Raw genomic sequence first — 18642 nt, forward strand, 5'->3', positions numbered from 1 at the left:
AGTTTTGTAGTTATTTACCACATTGTAGTCAACCACTCAGTTGTCATGTCGCACCTTTTTTAATGACAACCACCAATCATACCTCCTGAAATATGGGATTTGATTATTATGCAGTGACCCCATTTTGGGTTGGACCAAGCAGCCTAGGCTACAACAAGGTGTGGATGTGATAGAACTAGACCGTGGTCTCCTCGGGCTGAAGGAGTGTTTTGATGCTATACACACACTATCCATCACAAACCCCACCAGATGTGACTCGATCCTTTTGTAAAATGTATTTTCCATGTCTTCAAATAGAGAGAAACACGGGAAGCCAGTAGATGGGGATCTTAGCGAACCTCTCTCATCATCTTATGCACTCATAGGCTAGGCCATAGATGCATGTATGGGCAATAGGTTGCACTCTACAGCGTAGAGCCTCCCTGATATGATGGCATCATCACAACAAACAAGGATTGGCCTGCCAGCCTTATCCCTCACCATGGAAATAATGTAAACACTATTTATAGGTCCTAGAGGGCTTTAAGCCTCCTTGATATCAGCCATGCATTAAGATTTAGGTGTCTGTGGCAAACATTTTTTTTAATCCGTTTTTGATCTGTCATTTCAGATAACTGGAGTGTCCTTACTCCAGTGATAATAATTCCTTATGTGTTCCACTCTATAGGAAGATCTGTTTTAATCTGTATCTTAAACAGACTTAACACATTCATGATTAAATGTTTTCTTTTTATCCTATTCAGCCTTTATAGCATACCTCTTTAATCGAATCTGACAATCATTAGGCTGACAGTCCAGTATTGGGAGCACCTCTGATACACAACAGCACAAGCAGCTGTCTCTCTCTCTCAGCTGTTTCTCTCTCTGACACCTGGTGCCTTGGGGTCTGCTGTCCACCACATCCACTTGTAGGAACACACACGCTCACACACACTTACACCACTTAAGTGAAAATTATTTGATAAAATGCAGCAGCCTTGCGCTTGCACATGCGCACTTTTTAAACAGCCGATATAAACCCCATACCTTCTCCTGGATATTGCCTTCCCTGCCAGTCAGACAGTAAGGAATGTTGTCAAAATGGATTGTATTCAAATCCGTTGTTACGGTTGGTTGGATGCCTGCCAATGTATTTTCCTATAGCTGTGTTGTATCAGGCTGGAAAGTTGGCTCAGAGTGAAGTTGGGCTGCTTGGTTGTTTATATAGCAGCAAATGCAGTTCATACAGTATTCATGATGGAGACAGAAATAGGTTATGCCCTCAAGAAACTTTTACGAGAGCCTATTATGAAGAGAAAGTATGGAAAAAGAAGGTTCTGGGAAAACAACAAAATGCATTGTGAATACTGTCGGACAGTTCAAAGGTGAAAGTTACGCTTTTCTTTGCTTTTTGAGACTTTGAAAAATATGCCCAAAAGCACAAAATCATGTGCACTCAAATACATTAATAACCTGAAATCAATCTGACATTGAAAGTGATATATTTTTACCATTTAGCAGTTTCCTCCTTTCAACACTCTTATATTAATTTCTATGTACATCTCCTTAAAGCTGATTGATTCATTCATCAATTTCCCTGACCTTTCTTTTTATGTTCTATTTCTATACCTTTTTACTCTCAGCCCAATGCAAACATGTCAATTAATTAATTTGTTCCTGCATGCATAGCTTGAATCCATGCCAGCCCGTTCCATGTTGAAATATTGCCAAACAGCTGCCCATCCTAGTTGATTCTGAATACCTATTTTGGGAATTTGTGTGTGTGAGTGTGTGTCAGTGGGTGCACTGTGGTGCCCTAGTTAGTCAGTGAAGGAAAACAAAAGGTAGCAGATTCTTTTACTGAACCAACACTAAAGTGATCGATGGGCTACCTGAACAGCTTGGTCACTGACTAAGAGTCTGACTTAGAGAAAGACTAACGTCTTTACGATCTGGATAACTATTTAAGCTTGTACATTATGTATAAAGCTGGTGGACTATTTGGATTGAAAGTGATTTGAGTTTCATCAACACATTTACATCCACATCCAGCCCTGGTGTTTAATTCGCCTCACCTGAACGGATAATATTCTCACTGGTCCTCGAAAATACTCAGTGTTCATCTCCGCGTGATTATTTTCAGTGAGCAGATGGTGCTCCATCTCTGAGTCCCACACTGTTGCTGTGGATCACAGCTCAGCCGCTGAGTCACTCTCCGAGGTTTCTTGTGCCATGACTTAGACTCTAATCTCGAAAATGTTGCAACTGGTCAAAGATGAGACATATTCAGCTGCTCAGCTGTTCGAGCATCCGTCAAGATTTTCACCTAACTGCAGAGAAAACCTCATAAGGCATGGCAGTACAATAACACTCCTCATAGTTATATTTAGTTGTTCCCTATCCTTTATATAAATAGCACAATCAGTTGACTATCAGATCAAGAATATGTATTAATACTCCTTTGTTTCCAGTTTGAATTTTGGATTGGACCAATTATTTGAAGTAAGGCATCATGGTGCAACAGCTGATTACTCGAAAACGTAACTGTGAAAATATTAGGTCATTTGTGATCAAGGCAAGTTGCTCATAACTAAAGATTTCCCTAGATATAGAAGTCAGGAACTGTTCCATATCTTTATCTGTCTAAATGAGCATGAAAGTTGTATGGATGAGATCTTAGTTTTGAACATGTAACTAATGTAAATAAAGATAAAAAAGCCCAAGAAACATTAAATAAAAGAAAGCCATCATATTAATGTGAAAAAACCATGTCAGTCAAACTCAATAGACTGAAATCCTATAAAATATCAACCATTTCCTGTTTGAAAATGAGTGGGTGGAGCAAATGCTTATTCATTCCCTATTTAACTCATTATATGTCTGTTCTTGGTTATACAGTCTAATATATACATATACACTATATGTAAATAAATAGAGCTATGTAATACACAGTCCCTCATTGCAATAATATATGTGTAACTGTGCACTGATCTATAATAAGTTACCTACGCCTATCTAAATATATAGTTTTTTGTAATATATCATTATTAGGGCTGGGCCATATCATACCATTCACGGTAATACCGGTATAATGTTGGGCAACGATAAGAAAATGAAATATCGCGATAGAATATGGGTAAAATGCGCATGCGCAGTGCCTTTGTTTACATATGCACATGGCGGAAAAAGCATGGCGGCGATGGAGAATGAGAAGGGCGAAAGCGGATCGTTGAATGAAACGGATGAACCAGGATTGGTTTGTAAAAATGCTGCAACTTCAGTGGTGTGGAACTGGTTTAGCTTTCATCTGTCAGATACACAACAAATCACTATTTTTGCTAGAGCATGCTAGCGGGCCGTCGTTATTACCGTATTTTTTTTCAAAATACGGCACACTTAAAATTAATCCTTTGATTTTTCTGAAAATCAACAGTGCCCCTTAACGATTTTATGTGGTACACGGCGCTCGAAAATCTGTCAAATGTTTTAGTACGACTTTGCTAAGCTACGAAGCCGCACTGCTTGATGGATTGTCGGAGCATTACGGCTACCGTAGGCAGGAGCCTCGCGAAGTGATACTGTGCTTCAACATAATATTACCGTATTGTGTGTGTATAACCTCTTTTTAACTTGTGGATATTATACATGGTTATGCTGAGGATATTTTTTTACCAGCAGAACAAGATCCTTGTACACTGCCCGCTGAACTGAGTGTAGTTACTGACCATGTTCATCCTGGAGTCTCCCAACACCACGATGAACTTGTTATGGAGCAGCTGGAAATGCCTTTTGGTTAAACTGTCAGCAAGGAATTTGCTTTTGCACTGTTAAATTTTTATATAACTTTAATGCACATCAAAAACAGCTGCTTGTTTAAGTAAAAATACATTGATGGGGTTTTTTTTGCACTAATAAAGTTGTCGAGTTGTAAAGTATTTTGTCTAGTGTCAATTATATCGTCAGTTATATCGTTATCGCAAATTTTCAAATGCATATTGTGATAAATATTTTGGTCATATCGCCCTGCTCTAATTATTATATACAATTATCCTTATTTAATGTGCAATACAACCATTAGTTTGCAACCTAAAAATCCACTCATTGTCAAAATGAGTAAACTTGAAGTGTAGGTCTGTCAAAGAACAGCACTCTTTGTCATGTATATAGTTATTTTCCTGGGTTTGCTGTTAATAATGTAAGAGTGCGTGAGTAAAGTTGGGATTTTAAACTTCTGTTCATTCATTCATTCAGACAATTATAGAACTGGGGTTGCAGTGCTCTGAGTTTGCAGTTTGCAGTGAGTATTGCATGTTCTACATTACAAGTTGTGCAAAATGCAAATCATTATCCAGTTTGACTTCTACAAATATTGACCAATAAGTGTTATTTCATGCTTAAATGACTCTATTCCATGTAATGTCATACATACAGCATGTCTGTCATTAAGATGTGCAGCCAATTTCTAATTTGGCAGATTGCTGAATAGAGTCTTCTGTATTCCATATGGCCAGTGATGTGACACTTGCATCACTAGCAATATGAGCCAACAAATCAGATTATGTTGCAACCCATCATATCTTCTGATTAACCGCTTTCAAATACATTAAGGCGCTTTGGGGCAAGCCTTACTGGCAAGACAAAAAAATAAAACTGGGATGATGGTATATTATAAAAGGCATTAATTCATATAGTCTTTTGAGTGATGCTAAATGAAGTTACTGGCCCTGCGCAATACTATTATTGTACAGAGCTGCACTGTGAAACTCAATTGGCGTAAAAGCAACCAGATGTATGTTGGAAGAAGGTCCAATAACTGTCAAAACATCTTGCATTAGAGCCATATTCCCAGTCTGCAGTCAACTACATTGGTCATAGGACTGGCATCTTTAGTCATAATATCAATAAACTATAGGGTTTAGTACGGTAGGGCAATATGGCCAAAAATATTTATCATGATATATATTTGAAAATTTGCGATAACGATATAACTGACGATATAATTGATGTGAAACAAAATACTTTACAACTCGACAACTTTATCAGCGCAAAAAACCCCATCAGTTTTATTTCACTTAAACAAGCAGCTGTTTTTTATGTGCATTAAAGCTATATAAAAATTTTACAGTGCAAATGCAAATTCCTTGCTGACAGTTTAACCAAAAGGCATTTCCAGTGAAAATGGGCGGAAATATCCTCAGCATAACCATGTATAATATCCACAAAAGTTAAAAAGAGGTGCTTAGCAACATGAAACTGCAGTGTGCCAAATAAATAAGTCAAATACGTATTTTTCTGGCGCATTAAGTGAAACAAAACAGTCAGATTAGTCAAACCATACTCAACTCATTCTTCTTGCTTCCTCCACTTCCATACCATTGATTCATTAATTCTGAATTCTGTCACAGCTGCTCTATTCCCATGTTCTACTGCACGACTGAGTTTAAAATCCGCTTCATACGCATGTCTCTTAACAGGTGCCATTTTGGGATCCTTATACACACACAATACGGTAATATTAGGTTGAAGCACAGTACGTATTACTCCAAGTGGCTCCTGACTATGGTAGACATAATGCAAAGTTGTACTAAAACATTTTTTGACAGATTTTTGAGCGCCATGTACAAAAAAATGTGCTTTGGTGGCTATATGACGGACAAAAACCAAAGCAGTTCCACATCACTGAAGCTGCACCATTTTTACAAACCAATTCTGGTTCATCTGTTTCATTCAATGATCTGCTTTTGCCCTACTCATTCTCCATAGCCACCATGCCTTTTCCGTCATGTGCATATGAAAACAAAGGCACTGCGCATGCGCGTTTTACTCATATTCTATCGCGATATTTCATTTTCTTATCATTGCCCAACATTATAACAGTATTACCGTGATATGGCCCAGCCCTAGGGTTTAGGTTTTTTGCAAAGATCTACTTTTTATGGCATGAACAACTATTTGCAGTTGTTGTGCTTGTACTGTTAAAAACATATAGTAAGCATAATAAATGTTGTCTTTGTTAATACTATATACAAGACATACATATATTATCAAGTTAGGTTTGCTGTCAGCCAAATTTAGGTAACTCATTTTGGTTTGCTAGCTAACCCTTTGGCTAATGCTAACATAATAGTATGGCAACTTCACTGGCCAGTTGCAATGCTGATTCCAGACCACGATTATTATCATGATGTAGGAACAACACCAACATTGGGATAGCAGATCTTGGACTATTAGGGACTATTATGACAACCTTGTACTGCATAGACAAGTTTACAGAATCGTACCAGCGACTGACTAACAGTGATACTTACTGAGGCTCCGTCCATGTTGCTTTTAATGGCTTGTCCCTCAGTAATTCTTGCATTAAGACTAGAATCAAAATGCTTCAATCATTATTACCAGAGTCAGTCTGACATTAAAGTGAGACATTTCTCTCCGTGCCCAAAGTGAACCCAGTGACCTCTGCCAGTTGCAGGCTGCAATAGCAGCCAGATCACTAAGCAGTGATTCTTTATTTTCGTTGAGCACACTCGCAATCGATGGAAGCATAACGACCTAGCGTTGCCTTGCAGACTCAAGCGTAAATCTTATATAATCATGTAGATGAGGAAGAGAACTTCAACAGACAGTGCAGTATGCATCTTAAAACATGCAGTGTGTACTGAGAGAAACGGCAGAGTGAAGGCAAAGAGAAACAGATTGAAGAAAGTGAATGTAAATGTGGGATTGAGGGGAACTGGAGTGAGATCCAGAAAGAGAGGACATGACATACTTAGAGGGACAAAAAAACCCTTCAGTCATCAAATTATAGATCTGAGGCTTGGGTGGAGTACACCCTGCAAAATGTAGGCTACTCTGGTCTTGAGGCTGAGACCTTACGGTCGCTTCTCGGAGCAGCTTAATTGGCAGTTGGTCAGAGTTAAAGACTGTAAGCTTAGATTGGCAGTGCCTGTGCTGCTAAATCAGCCGGCACTGCTTAAAGAGTCTGTTAGGTAAACTTCCACAGAAAAACAGGACTAGTTTGAAAAACATAGATATCCCTATGCTTTTTGTAAAATGCTAGTTACAGAAGGACAAAATAACAATCTCTTTCATGGCAGCATTTGTGTGTGCAATCACAAGAAACAGGCTGATAAGTAGCTTTGCCTTCCTTAACGCTGGGATATATGAGTGTATTTAAGTGTTGCACAGAGTAACAACATGAACCAACATTTTTATATGTGAAACGTTACTTTAGAACTAGGGGTTTAGAGTAATTGACTAGTGGTAAACATTGGTAACACTTTTGTCTGCCTTGCAAATGTGATAAAAATAAAGCATCCTCATTCTGTGTCACTGTATACAAATACATTTTTAAAAAAACCTAAATTATAGTGCTGTCAGCATTAATCTTGTTAAAATGACGTTAACACCATAAACACATTAATGCCACAAATCGAGTTAGCGAGTTAACGCAGAGCTCCCCGTGCGTGGGGCTGCACAGCATCAATGCATTAGCGCGGTTAGCTCGTTAACGCTTTGGCGCGGTTAGCTCGTTAATGCCTTAGCGCCGTGCAGCCCCACGTAAGGGGCGATCCGCATTAACTCGCTAACGGAGATTTGTGGCGTTAATGCGGTTATGGAGTTTACGTCATTTTTACAAGATTAATGCTGACAGCACTACTAAATAATCATTTTTCTTTTATTTTAACTCTTCTTTATTAGCCATCATCAGCTGATTATACCGTCCAATGCCAAATAAGGCAGTGGTCAAGAATTAGTACCTTGGTAATAGTTAAAAATCAGTAAAAGAAGCCAAAATGACAACAACCAATAAACTATTTGTTAAATAAGTGTGACGCAGCAGAGAAAACCAGAGTAAAGTCCAAGATTGACTTGTAGCATGTTTGCAGATCAAAGTTTTAACTCCACTGGCTTTACAAGCAACTGTCGATCAATCATAATCCACATAGTGCCACAGGCTAAAGATGGAGAAGCTGTCAGCAAAACGGGGGGAAATTTTGCTGGTTGAATGACTGGCCAGGTCGCAGCCCAAGGTTTGTGTGGCTGCACTCATCAGGGTGTTTTCCTCCTAGCCGACCTCCTTGTGGGACAAAGATTTGGAGTAAAACTGTGTGTTATTTAGACTTCATGCATCAGAAAACTATTCAGTAAACTGCATTTTTTGGCATAGTTTTAAGACATATTTTCAAAAAGTCTTAAGATAGCAAACATTCGAAATATTGGAAAGTCCAGTTATTCTTCATTGCGTCATTGCTTGGCTGTTTTTATTCACAGTAGAGATTCTCCGTATCTTTGGCCGACGTGTACATTTTTACTCGTGTGCTCGTCAGAAATGTTAGAACCTTTGCTCTAAAGCCAACAGTTAAGACGCTGTCCACAAAACATGCAGATTATGTATATTAAATGCCAACATCTCGAAGCCAGGAAATGTTTTAGGCTGTTTTCAGAGCGCTTGCTTGAAAACAAAGTGATACAAACTGGACCAAAAGGAGTGCTTATGAACTTGAGTTCTCTCAAATTGGTCATTTAATACTGTATACTTTCGGTTTTTGTACCATAAGTAATAAATATTTGCACATTCATGCTGAGCCTTACAGTAAGTTTTTAACCATTTATGCTTGTTTATCATCTGCTGAATGTCCAAATCTTCCTTCAAAATCCAATTATCTTTCACAGGTGTGCAAGCAACAGCGTATTCCAAAATTAATTCTCCATGTAAGAGAGAGATAACAGACCCATAAATCAGTTGTGCACAGCCAGTAAGCAAAAACTGGCCCACCATAGGGTCCGATCTAACCCACTGAGTAGCTTTACAGTGTGTTTAAGGCATTAATAATTCCTAATTTCAATTTAAAGCATTGGCAGTGTGGTGAGACTTATATAGGAGTCAAACTGTATGGAAAGTATTTAATCCCTGATATTAGCAAATTGAATTTAAACAGATGTACTAATTTTCCCCCTTAAACATATATGTTGCAGTGGAGTGGCATTTATGTTCCATCCCACTTGTGATCAAATTGAGCAAGTATGTGCAATAAACAGACCAGATGCTGGTGCCTGTGTGCCTGAAATACCCGCACAAAGTTGCTGATATGGCTAATAAAGAGTTAATCCTCCACTTACTGTGAATTTATATAAAAAGCCTACTGTACACTGTATTATAAGGGCCAGATATCGGGATCCATTTCTAAGAGTTTTATGGCAAAGACAATCAAGAAGGGTGCACAGTGAGGCAATTACCTGTTTTACAGCCAGACCATGCTGATCGATCTCATCAAAGGCTCTCGACCTTTTTGAGAGTCGTAATACACTCCATCACGCCAAGTTATTGATTGTTGTAAAATGTCACGTACATCTGTGGAGTCGCTTTGAAGACACACCGACATGGCCTGGGCCATTACGTTAACACAGGAAATGTGGAAGTACGTGCCGCGGTTGTTTCAGCTTTAATGAAGCCAATCAAACTTTTCAGTTTGCCATTTATTTTCTTGAGTTAATTTGAGTTAAGGTCTTGAGTGAAACTACGCTGCCTTATTTTGCACCGTGACAGAGATCACGTTCGTTCATTTAAAGTGGTTAACAGGAAAATTATCCAGAAAGATCAGCTGAGTATTTGTGCACATATGTGAATGGCATCGGTTACTAGTGTCAAGTCAATTACCAGGAATTCCAGTACGTTCGTCTTGTGTTCTAACACATGCACATTCATATACATATGACACACACGTGCACATAGGTATAAATCACTACATCCCACCCACGTCGCCCCGGGCTTATGAAGCACAGGGGGGGTTGGGTGGATGAAGGAGGATTGCAGGTCATAAAAATAAGCTGTGGGTTCGTCTCTGTGTCTTCTGCAAATCCCCCATCTGATAAGAGCGAAGCCTATCACTCAACTGCAGTCTCCCACTCGTTCTGTCCTTTTTCATTCCTTTCCTCGCCTCCTCCACTTCTCTCCCACACAGCCTTCCATCATTACTTCAGACCTCGCTTCTGCTCAGGGTTGTAATATATCCAAGTAATGATCTTTTATTGTAATATTCAGATCTTCTGTTTGCAAGTCCCACCACATCTAATTCCATTCTTTTCTTGTACCTTCAGTAACCGAGACACCAATGCAGAGATTATAAAATGCTTTACATCGTCATATGAAGTTCCGTATGTTCATAAATGAAAATATGATTCTTCCTTTCTCAAGCTTTCTGCTTATAGCCTCCCTTATCTCGTCTCTCTTTCAGGCAAAGGTAGTATCTGAATGTGGAGTCTTTTAAGTCAGGAGCATCATGCAATGCTTTGTGTCTCAGTTTTACTTTCACCAAAAGCACTTTGAAAAAAAAAAAACACGAGCAATGACTCATGAGGCCAGTGCTCTGCTTGAGTTCTGGGGCTATTTTTTTAAATACTTTTTGAGAGAAAGGTTGCATGTCAAGTGTCAGGCAGTGTGCTATTTTTTTCCATTCATAAAACCAGTTAGTGAGAGTACCAGTTGCTTTTCCTGCGTAGAGTTAGAAAGAAAAGGAGGCCTCATTCTTGCACTGTGCACTCTAGTTTCTTGCTTTTAAAAAAATTACAGCTCCTAATTCAAGTCTTTCTGTTGAATTTTATATGAGGCTGATGGCAGTAACTTTAAATGATATTCTGTCACACACACAGAAGCACACATGCAAAAGCTGCATTCATGAAACTTCATATACTGTTACCGCGGTGATCACATTGACAAAAAAAACCCTCGGACTTCATTAAAAACACAGAAACCCTCTAGAAGAAGGGCCAAAGCCATCTGTATTCTCAGAGACTACTGAGGTCCTTTGATATATGCCGGATGATGCTCAGGAAGTTTTATGAGTCTGTGGTGGCCAGTGCCATTGTCTGCGCTGTGGTGCAACGGATAGCAACAGACTCAATAAACTGACTTACAAGGTCAGTGATGCTGTGGGTGTGGAGCTCGACTCTCTGACAGCGGTTTCAGAAAGGAGGATGCTGTCCAAGTTACGGACAGTATTTAACGATCTATTACATCTTCTCTGTGAAGGTTCTCAGTCATCCAGGTCATCGTAGTCTAAGGAGCTTGGAAAGAAAAGCGTCTGGACGTCTTTAAGTTGCTTGAAGACGTTTCACCTCTCATCCGAGAAGCTTCTTCAGTTCTAAGGTCAAATGATGGAGAGTCCCAGATTTAAGCCCTGTGGGAGTATCCCCCCCAAGGGGGACAATGGACCCCCTAATGATCCTCTACCTAATCACATGAGCCAAGGTGTGAAAACAGGTGTAGGTCACAATCAGACAGGGTTTCTGGTGAGCTCATTGTGAAACCTTGCCCCCACCCTATCATGTGATTTCCTGAGGTCAGATGGCCCAGGATGTGAGTGGGTGTTAAGGCGTCTGTGAAGGGATCTCAAAACTGGATTATAGATGGCAGACAGTTGGTGTCACCATTTGACCCTAGAACTGAAGAAGCTTCTCGGATGAGAGGTGAAACGTTTTCAAGCAACTTAAAGAAGTCCAGACACTTTTCTTTCCAAGCTTCTTAGTTTACACCCTCTCCATCTTCTGCTGGAAAGCCACAGTAGCACGGTCAGCAAAAGACTCATTCTACCACGATGTACCGCAGAACAGCACAGGAAAGCATTCCTACCTACTGCAATTAAACTTTACATCTCCTCCTTATGACATCTGGACTATTTTTCACTTGTAATATCTTGCTTATATTGTACATAGTGTTGTTAACTTTGGAATATTTAATTTAACACTTTTCCTATTTATGCTTAAGCTGATTCTGATAATATACCCGTTCTCTTTACTGCTCTTCTCTGCATGTTTTACTTTCTTTAGCAGGCAAGTCAAGGACGCTCTTTAGTCAGCATGAAAAGAACAAATCGGACTAAAGTGCATCATGGGCTCAGCTTTGGTAAAATCAAAGCACAGCTTGCAGAGTGTGTTTGCATACATGTGTGAGCTTGTGTGCTGCCCGTGACTGCTTGTCTTCTGCCAACAGCTGTACTTACTCTGTCCAGCAGGAACTGTGTAGTCTCTCTTCCCTTCACAAACAGACTGACTCTGCATCATTCACCCTTGCTTTGAAGGCAGCAGCAGGCTCTGATCTGTGTTGCGTGAACAGTGCCAGCCCAGTGCTCCTCGGACTTAGCCGACAAAGCCTCTCTGCCTTTATATAAAATGGGTTGAGGATCAAACTAACATACCATCCTAATGTATAGGCTTGCAGAAGTACTGGTTCTTGCTTCTGCTGTTGTCGAATTTACACATGCACTCAAATGAATTTGATTGGTCACACTTAGTGGTGCACGATTTCACTTTTTTCCCCTCTCTCTTTTCCTACACAATCACAAAAACAGGCACAGAATTTAGGTTAACATCTTTCTATATCATCGTTGCTCTAAAAGGGTTTTCCTCTGTTTTCCCTTTTGTAAACATGACATTTCTCTTATATTAATTCTCTTACATTAAATAATCTGCATTATTTATTCTCTAGAAGTTCATTTGTGCAGATTTTGGAGAAATCTGGATAGTTCCTACTTACTTTAAAACCTCCTAACAGCTTGACCTTGTCCTCAGGTACAAGTAAAGATTCTTTCAATTATTTTTAACCTAGTGGTTTGTTTATTTCACAGTATTTGGTAGACGGTTACCTTCTGTTTTGTGTTCCCTTTGGCGTCTCCGACTGCCTGTCTGTCTCTCGCAGGCTGCTGTGCATGCATGTATATATAAGCTCTTGAAAATTCTGTTAGTGCTTTTCACTGGACCAAAAACTTTATCTACACTGTACAAAATGAAGCGTACTGTGCGTGAACAGGTGCTTACTGTAATCCTGGCTAGGCGACAGCATATGCCAGGCTGTTCTTTTCATAAAGGAGTCCAGAAAAAGTTAGAGTGAAGGACTAAGCTGCCCCTCTTCTCTCCTCTCTGTTATCTTTTGCCACTATAGTGTACAACTAGTGAGCGACCCAGAAAGAGTTTCTCAGTCTTCTACAGGCTACAAGATGATTTGGTCATTTGGTCCAGCTGTTACCTGCACTGACTTCTGGGAAACTTCTATTACAGTCTGGAGTCATTTCATTCATTTTTATTTATTTTCAAGGGTTTATGTCATCGGCATGGAATGTCTCTCACATCAGTGTTCCCTTTGAAGTAATGTTGCCTTATTTATTTATGTATGAATTTGGCAAAATTAGATTTGTGTGCTGGATGTGTGGACTAGGAGAGGATCCATTATGAATGAGTCATTATTGATTATTTTATCCTGAATTAATTGAGGTGCTCAAACTGACATTATTGATTCCAGCTTAGCAGTTTGGGCAGACCAAATTTGTCTCAACTGTAGTGTTACACGCTTAGCATAGAAATTGCCAAGCACGCAGCTTTGCTTTTTCACATATCTGGTTGAATAATTTTATCTCCTTAAAGATGGTTTCTCAGGTAGTAGATACTATGGTATCAGCTGTACTTGGTATCTTTTAAAAGTTAATTCACTTATCAGTGCTGGGTGTCCTACATGTGTGTGAGAGTATGTCTAAGCGTGTGTTTAAGAGCACAGAAAAACCTATATTCTTGATAAATACAGATAACACATATAGTAGCACATTTGTAAATCTATGTAAACGTGCACGCCTGTGTGTGTTTGTTTACATATCTTTGTGGGGAACAAAAACTGGGATGTTACTATACTTGTGGGACCAACAGCCGTTATGGGGACAAAATACCTGTCTGCATGAGTTTGAAGACATTTTTGAGACTCAAAATATTTTTTTTAGTATCAGGGTTACAATTAGGTTATGTTTAGGGTATGTGATTAGGGAAAGCATTATGTCAGGTAGATGTCCCCACTAAGATATGAAAACACAACTCTGTGTGTGTGTGTGTGTGTGTGTGTGTGTGTGTGTGTGTGTGTGTGTGTGTGTGTGTGTGTGTGTGTGTGTGTGTGTAGAACTGCGTACAAAATGTCTGATGGCGTTTAATCTCAGGGTGGGTCTGTCCAGATATGCAGATCAAAGGGCTCCTCTCGAATTGCTCACTCGCTCTCATTTGTAATCCCAAGGCTTTAATGTTTGGACACTAAAACGTGATGAAGGTCATGCTGCTGCTTTAGTGGGTCACTGGGCAGTCCTTTAGCTCTATATTTCCTTTCTTAAAATTTCTCTCTCCCTCTCTCATTTTTATCTCTGTCTCTTTTTAGATTGCTCTCTTCCAAAATGTGAATCCAAACTGGATGGCCCCGGTCAAACTTCAGGTAGGTCACGAGGGATTAATCAGAAATCCCTTTACAGAGGGGAATAGATGCACATGATCCCTTAACGTCCCGTGAATCTCGCAGTTAGCGATCACAAAATAAGTTATACATAATCTCATTTGTCCCACATCAAACAGAATTCCACGAAAGCCTCAGAGGTCTGTAAAATGCACATTTGTGTTTGTTAAGACTTCTATAGCCAAAGAAGGAAGGCTCACACTTAAAATGCTCTCCAGTTTAGCATGGCTGGGACAGCATAGTTTTATAGTATATGTATTTGTGTGGGTAGAAGAGAGGCAGTGTTGAAACCCCCAAAACATGGCTGACACCATATACTATGTCCACTTTAAATAAAATGTTGTCTTCCATCAAAGCTCTCTGTGTCCAATCCCATTACACTCATATTCCTCTGTGCATCAGATAGCAACCATGACCTTGTTGCTTCTCAGCCCAATACCCCCAGGACACACATACTAAAAATATATCAAGTCACACTTGCCAGGGTGATTTGTTTTGCAGTATAAGCAGGTCAGTTAAATGGCCCATATTAGTGTATGCACTTAGATCATAGATTATACCATATAAATGTGGGCCTGACTCCCTGGCCCCGGTTCATTCCGTTTAATCGGTATTGGACTAAAACACCAAAAGTGTTTGGACTGTTTCCACAGAGAGTCTGATTTAAATTAAAGGGACTGGTGTAATCCGTGCCAGAAAAGCTGACACAGAGTGACAGAAAGTGCATTTGTGTTGTCATGCTAAGAGTGAATTAAAAAAAAGCATATCATGTGGGGTTTTACAGAATTAGAGTGTCATTGTTAGTCGATTGTGAGACACAGTTTTGACCTGATGTTTTCCAACTGGGTCATCCAGGGATGAAAAGAAGACTGCTTTTCAATTGACCGTTTGGGCTATTATTCCCTGTTGCCAGAATCTGAATGGGTGTTAATGTGAAAATGATTGGAACAAACCAGCTAAATCCTGTGAACTTTGAACTTCATTCCTGAAGCTGACACGAAAAAAATTAGAGCTGCTTTGGTGTCTTTGTGTTTCTGTGAAAATCGGGCAGAAATTAAGAAATTGAGCTGCTCACGGCGAATCAGAGGTAATCAGATTGTATTGGCCGCTTATGGCTGATTGTTCATTGTTCATTCTCAATTACTGTGAAGAAAATCATCTTGCTGTTGAATTGAGTGTCAGGTTAGCAAATTTCCTGTAGCAATCTATTACACTGTAACATGAAATTGCAGGTGTCCTTGTGGAAAAGCTTTTGTGCTGATGTGGTGCATTTTAAACATGTATTGTGAATGTTAATGAAGAATACAAGCTTTTACCCTTTACCTGAGTATGTCTGCAGCCCTGTTAGAAAGTGCAAGAGGGTTAAGAATTGTTTAAGCCCGTGTGTGTATATCAGCGTTGGTCAAGTTACTTGAAAACAGTAATTAGTAATTAATTACTGATTACTTTGCCAAAAAAGTAATCCCGTTACGTTACTGATTACTTATTTTCTAAAGTAATTAGTTACTTAGTTACTTTTTAAAAACACGATACACGACCTGAATACGTAATAACACAATAGACCTTTCAGCCCAATTCTATTTTTTATGCATAATCCGTCATATTAAATTGAATCAAATGGAAAGCCTCTTTTTAAAAATTGTATTATGAGTTTTAATCTTTTAATTTTATACACATTGCATTAAGCAAAAAATTAAATTACATGCAACAGTCTTTGACTTGAAGAAATTCTTTAACATTTAAACCCATTTTCTGCATATTGCAGCATATAAAATAAAATAATGTTTTGGGTTTACACTCACTCTTTCAAATAGATGCAAGTAAAACACAGCAAAAGATCAATAAAATCAAAGATTCAGCAGCACTAAGTCCTGCCGCTCTTAAATCTACAGTGGCTTGCAAAAGTATTCGGCCCCCTTGAACTTTTCCACATTTTGTCACATTACAGCCACAAACATAAATCAATTTTAGTGGAATTCCACGTGAAAGACCAATACAAGGTGGTGTACACGTGAGAAGTGGAACGTAAATCATACATGATTCCAACCTTTTTTTTACAAATAAATAACTGAAAAGTGGGACTCAGTCCCCTGAGTTAATACTTTGTAGAACCACCTTTTGCTGCAATTACAGCTGCCAGTCTTTTAGGGTCTGTCTCTACCAGCTTTGCACATCTACAGACTGAAATCCTTGCCCATTCTTCTTTGCAAAACAGCTCCAGCTCAGTCAGATTAGATGGCGTTTGTGAACAGCAGTTTTTTTAGATCTTGCCACAGATTCTCGGTTGGATTTAGACACCAGACAGGTCAGGGTTAAAGTTATTGAAATTTAAATTTAAAGCAGGCTTAGGCTACAAAAAGATTTCCCAAGCCTTGAACATCCCACGGAGCGCTGTTCAAGCGATCATTCAGAAATGGAAGGAGTACGGCACAACTATAAACCTACCAAGACAAGGCCATCCACCTAAACTCACAGGCCGAACAAGGAGAGCACTGATCAGAAATGCAGCCAAGAGGCCCATGGTGACTCTGGACGAGCTGCAGAGATCTACAGCTCAGGTGGGGGAATCTGTCCATAGGACAACTATTAGTCTTTAGAACTTTTTGGCTAAAATGCAAAACGCTATGTGTGGCGGAAAACTAACACTGCACATCACTCTGAACACACCATCCCCACTGTATGTTGGTGGCAGCATCATGTTCTGGGAGTGCTTCTCTTCAACAGGGACAGGGAAGCTGGTCAGAGTTGATGGGAAGATGGATGGAGCCAAATACAGGGCAATCTTGGAAGAAAACCTTTTGGAGTCAGCAAAAGACTTGAGACTGGGGCGGAGGTTCACCTTCCAGCAGGACAACGACCCTAAACATAAAGCCAGGGTTTAAAACAAAACATATCCATGTGTTAGACTGGCCCAGTCAAAGTCCAGATCTAAATCCAATCGAGAATCTGTGGCAAGATCTGAAAACTGCTGTTCATTAATGCTGTCCATCTAATCTGACTGAGCTGGAGCTGTTTTGCAAAGAAGAATGGGCAAAGATTTCAGTCTGTAGATGTGCAAAGCTGGTAGAGACAGACCCTAAAAGACTGGCAGCTGTAATTGCAGCAAAAGGTGGTTCTACAAAGTATTGACTCAGGGGACTGAGTCCCACTTTTCAGTTATTTATTTGTAAAAAAATGTTTGGAATCATGTATGATTTACGTTCCACTTCTCACGTGTACACCACCTTGTATTGGTCTTTCACGTGGAATTCCACTAAAATTGATTTATGTTTGTGGCTGTAATGTGACAAAATGTGGAAAAGTTCAAGGGGGCCGAATACTTTTGCAAGCCACTGTATTTTCACCTGTTTAGCAGGAGTGGGGATATTGGAGGTTTGCTCGGTGCCGCAGCGGTCATGTCAGTGGGAGGATCCTGAGGTTTCTCTGTAAATTTCACATTCCTGTGGCGGCTTCCTAGAAATAAGTTTTATTCCCACGCAGAGTGTACAGTGGACGCTAATGTTTTTGTCACTTTTTACAGAATAAAACTTAAAGTAATGTCAGCACATCCACGCTTTAAACGCTGCATGGTCGCACTCTCTCCCACACTCCATATTTTCCATTGTTGATCTGCGCACATCTATTGCTGCCACGGGCGTCACATGCTTGTACGGCATCGTCATGAGACACTATCACAAACAAAATCACGACGGTTTAGATGGTTTTTGCAAATTAAAATCCACAAAGGTAAACTTTGTGAATATCTGTTTTAGTTCTCAGTCCATTCCTTTTACTTCACTCATTTTGTTTAAGATAAAATGGGATTGTCAAGCAGGCAGACTGATCAACACTATCACTATGACCGATCATAAGTATTACAAGCACCTGATAAACTCTTTGTGTTACAGTCTAGTCCAACTTCATTGGATGCAAAGAATGCAAGTGCATGTGGACTACCTTACTATTGGAGATATTTTTGAACATAAGACAGCAGTAGCCATTCCTCTGTGAGATAATGAGCTGATGGTCACATGAATTATTGGCCCGTGATGCCCACATGTTGTAAGTTACAACAATGTAGCCCTTTCTGCTGTAGCTTTCCTCATTGTTACAATTTACTTCTCCGTAGAGCCTGGGTACAGCAGTTTTCATGAAAAAATAAAATGTTGTGAGGATATAACAAAAGCTGTGGTTTTCCCACATCTTTGTATGGATGCAGATCTTTCCAAATAAAAATATATAGAGAGAAAACCTAATGTTTTATGTTAGCATTGGCGTATGAAATGGCATCCTAATGAAGAAAAATACTGGATGAAGTCGCTCAATGAAGATATTTGCAGTATCGTGTAGGCCAAGCAGTGGTTCAGAGAAGGGATTCCATTATTAGAATCACACTTATAGCCAAAAAACAGAGCCATGTTAGG

At 39.5% G+C, this 18642-nt stretch overlaps 1 protein-coding gene across 3 annotated transcripts in view; it reads left to right on the top strand.

Moving 5' to 3' along the window:
- The window catches only part of triob (trio Rho guanine nucleotide exchange factor b), a 114536-nt gene that overhangs the window by 441 nt on the left and 95453 nt on the right, over positions 1–18642 (top strand). For 2 of the 3 annotated variants that reach the window (XM_080897194.1, XM_080897197.1), the window contains exon 2: positions 14168–14221. The exons of the other annotated variant lie outside the window; for it this stretch is intronic. In XM_080897194.1, the coding sequence (XP_080753320.1) occupies positions 14168–14221 (54 nt within the window). The remainder of the gene's footprint in view (positions 1–14167; positions 14222–18642) is intronic. 3 annotated transcript variants of the gene reach the window in all.

Source organism: Rhamphochromis sp. 'chilingali' (genome assembly GCF_963969265.1).
Source record: "Rhamphochromis sp. 'chilingali' genome assembly, chromosome: 11".
Classification (NCBI taxonomy): Eukaryota; Metazoa; Chordata; class Actinopteri; order Cichliformes; family Cichlidae; genus Rhamphochromis; species Rhamphochromis sp. 'chilingali'.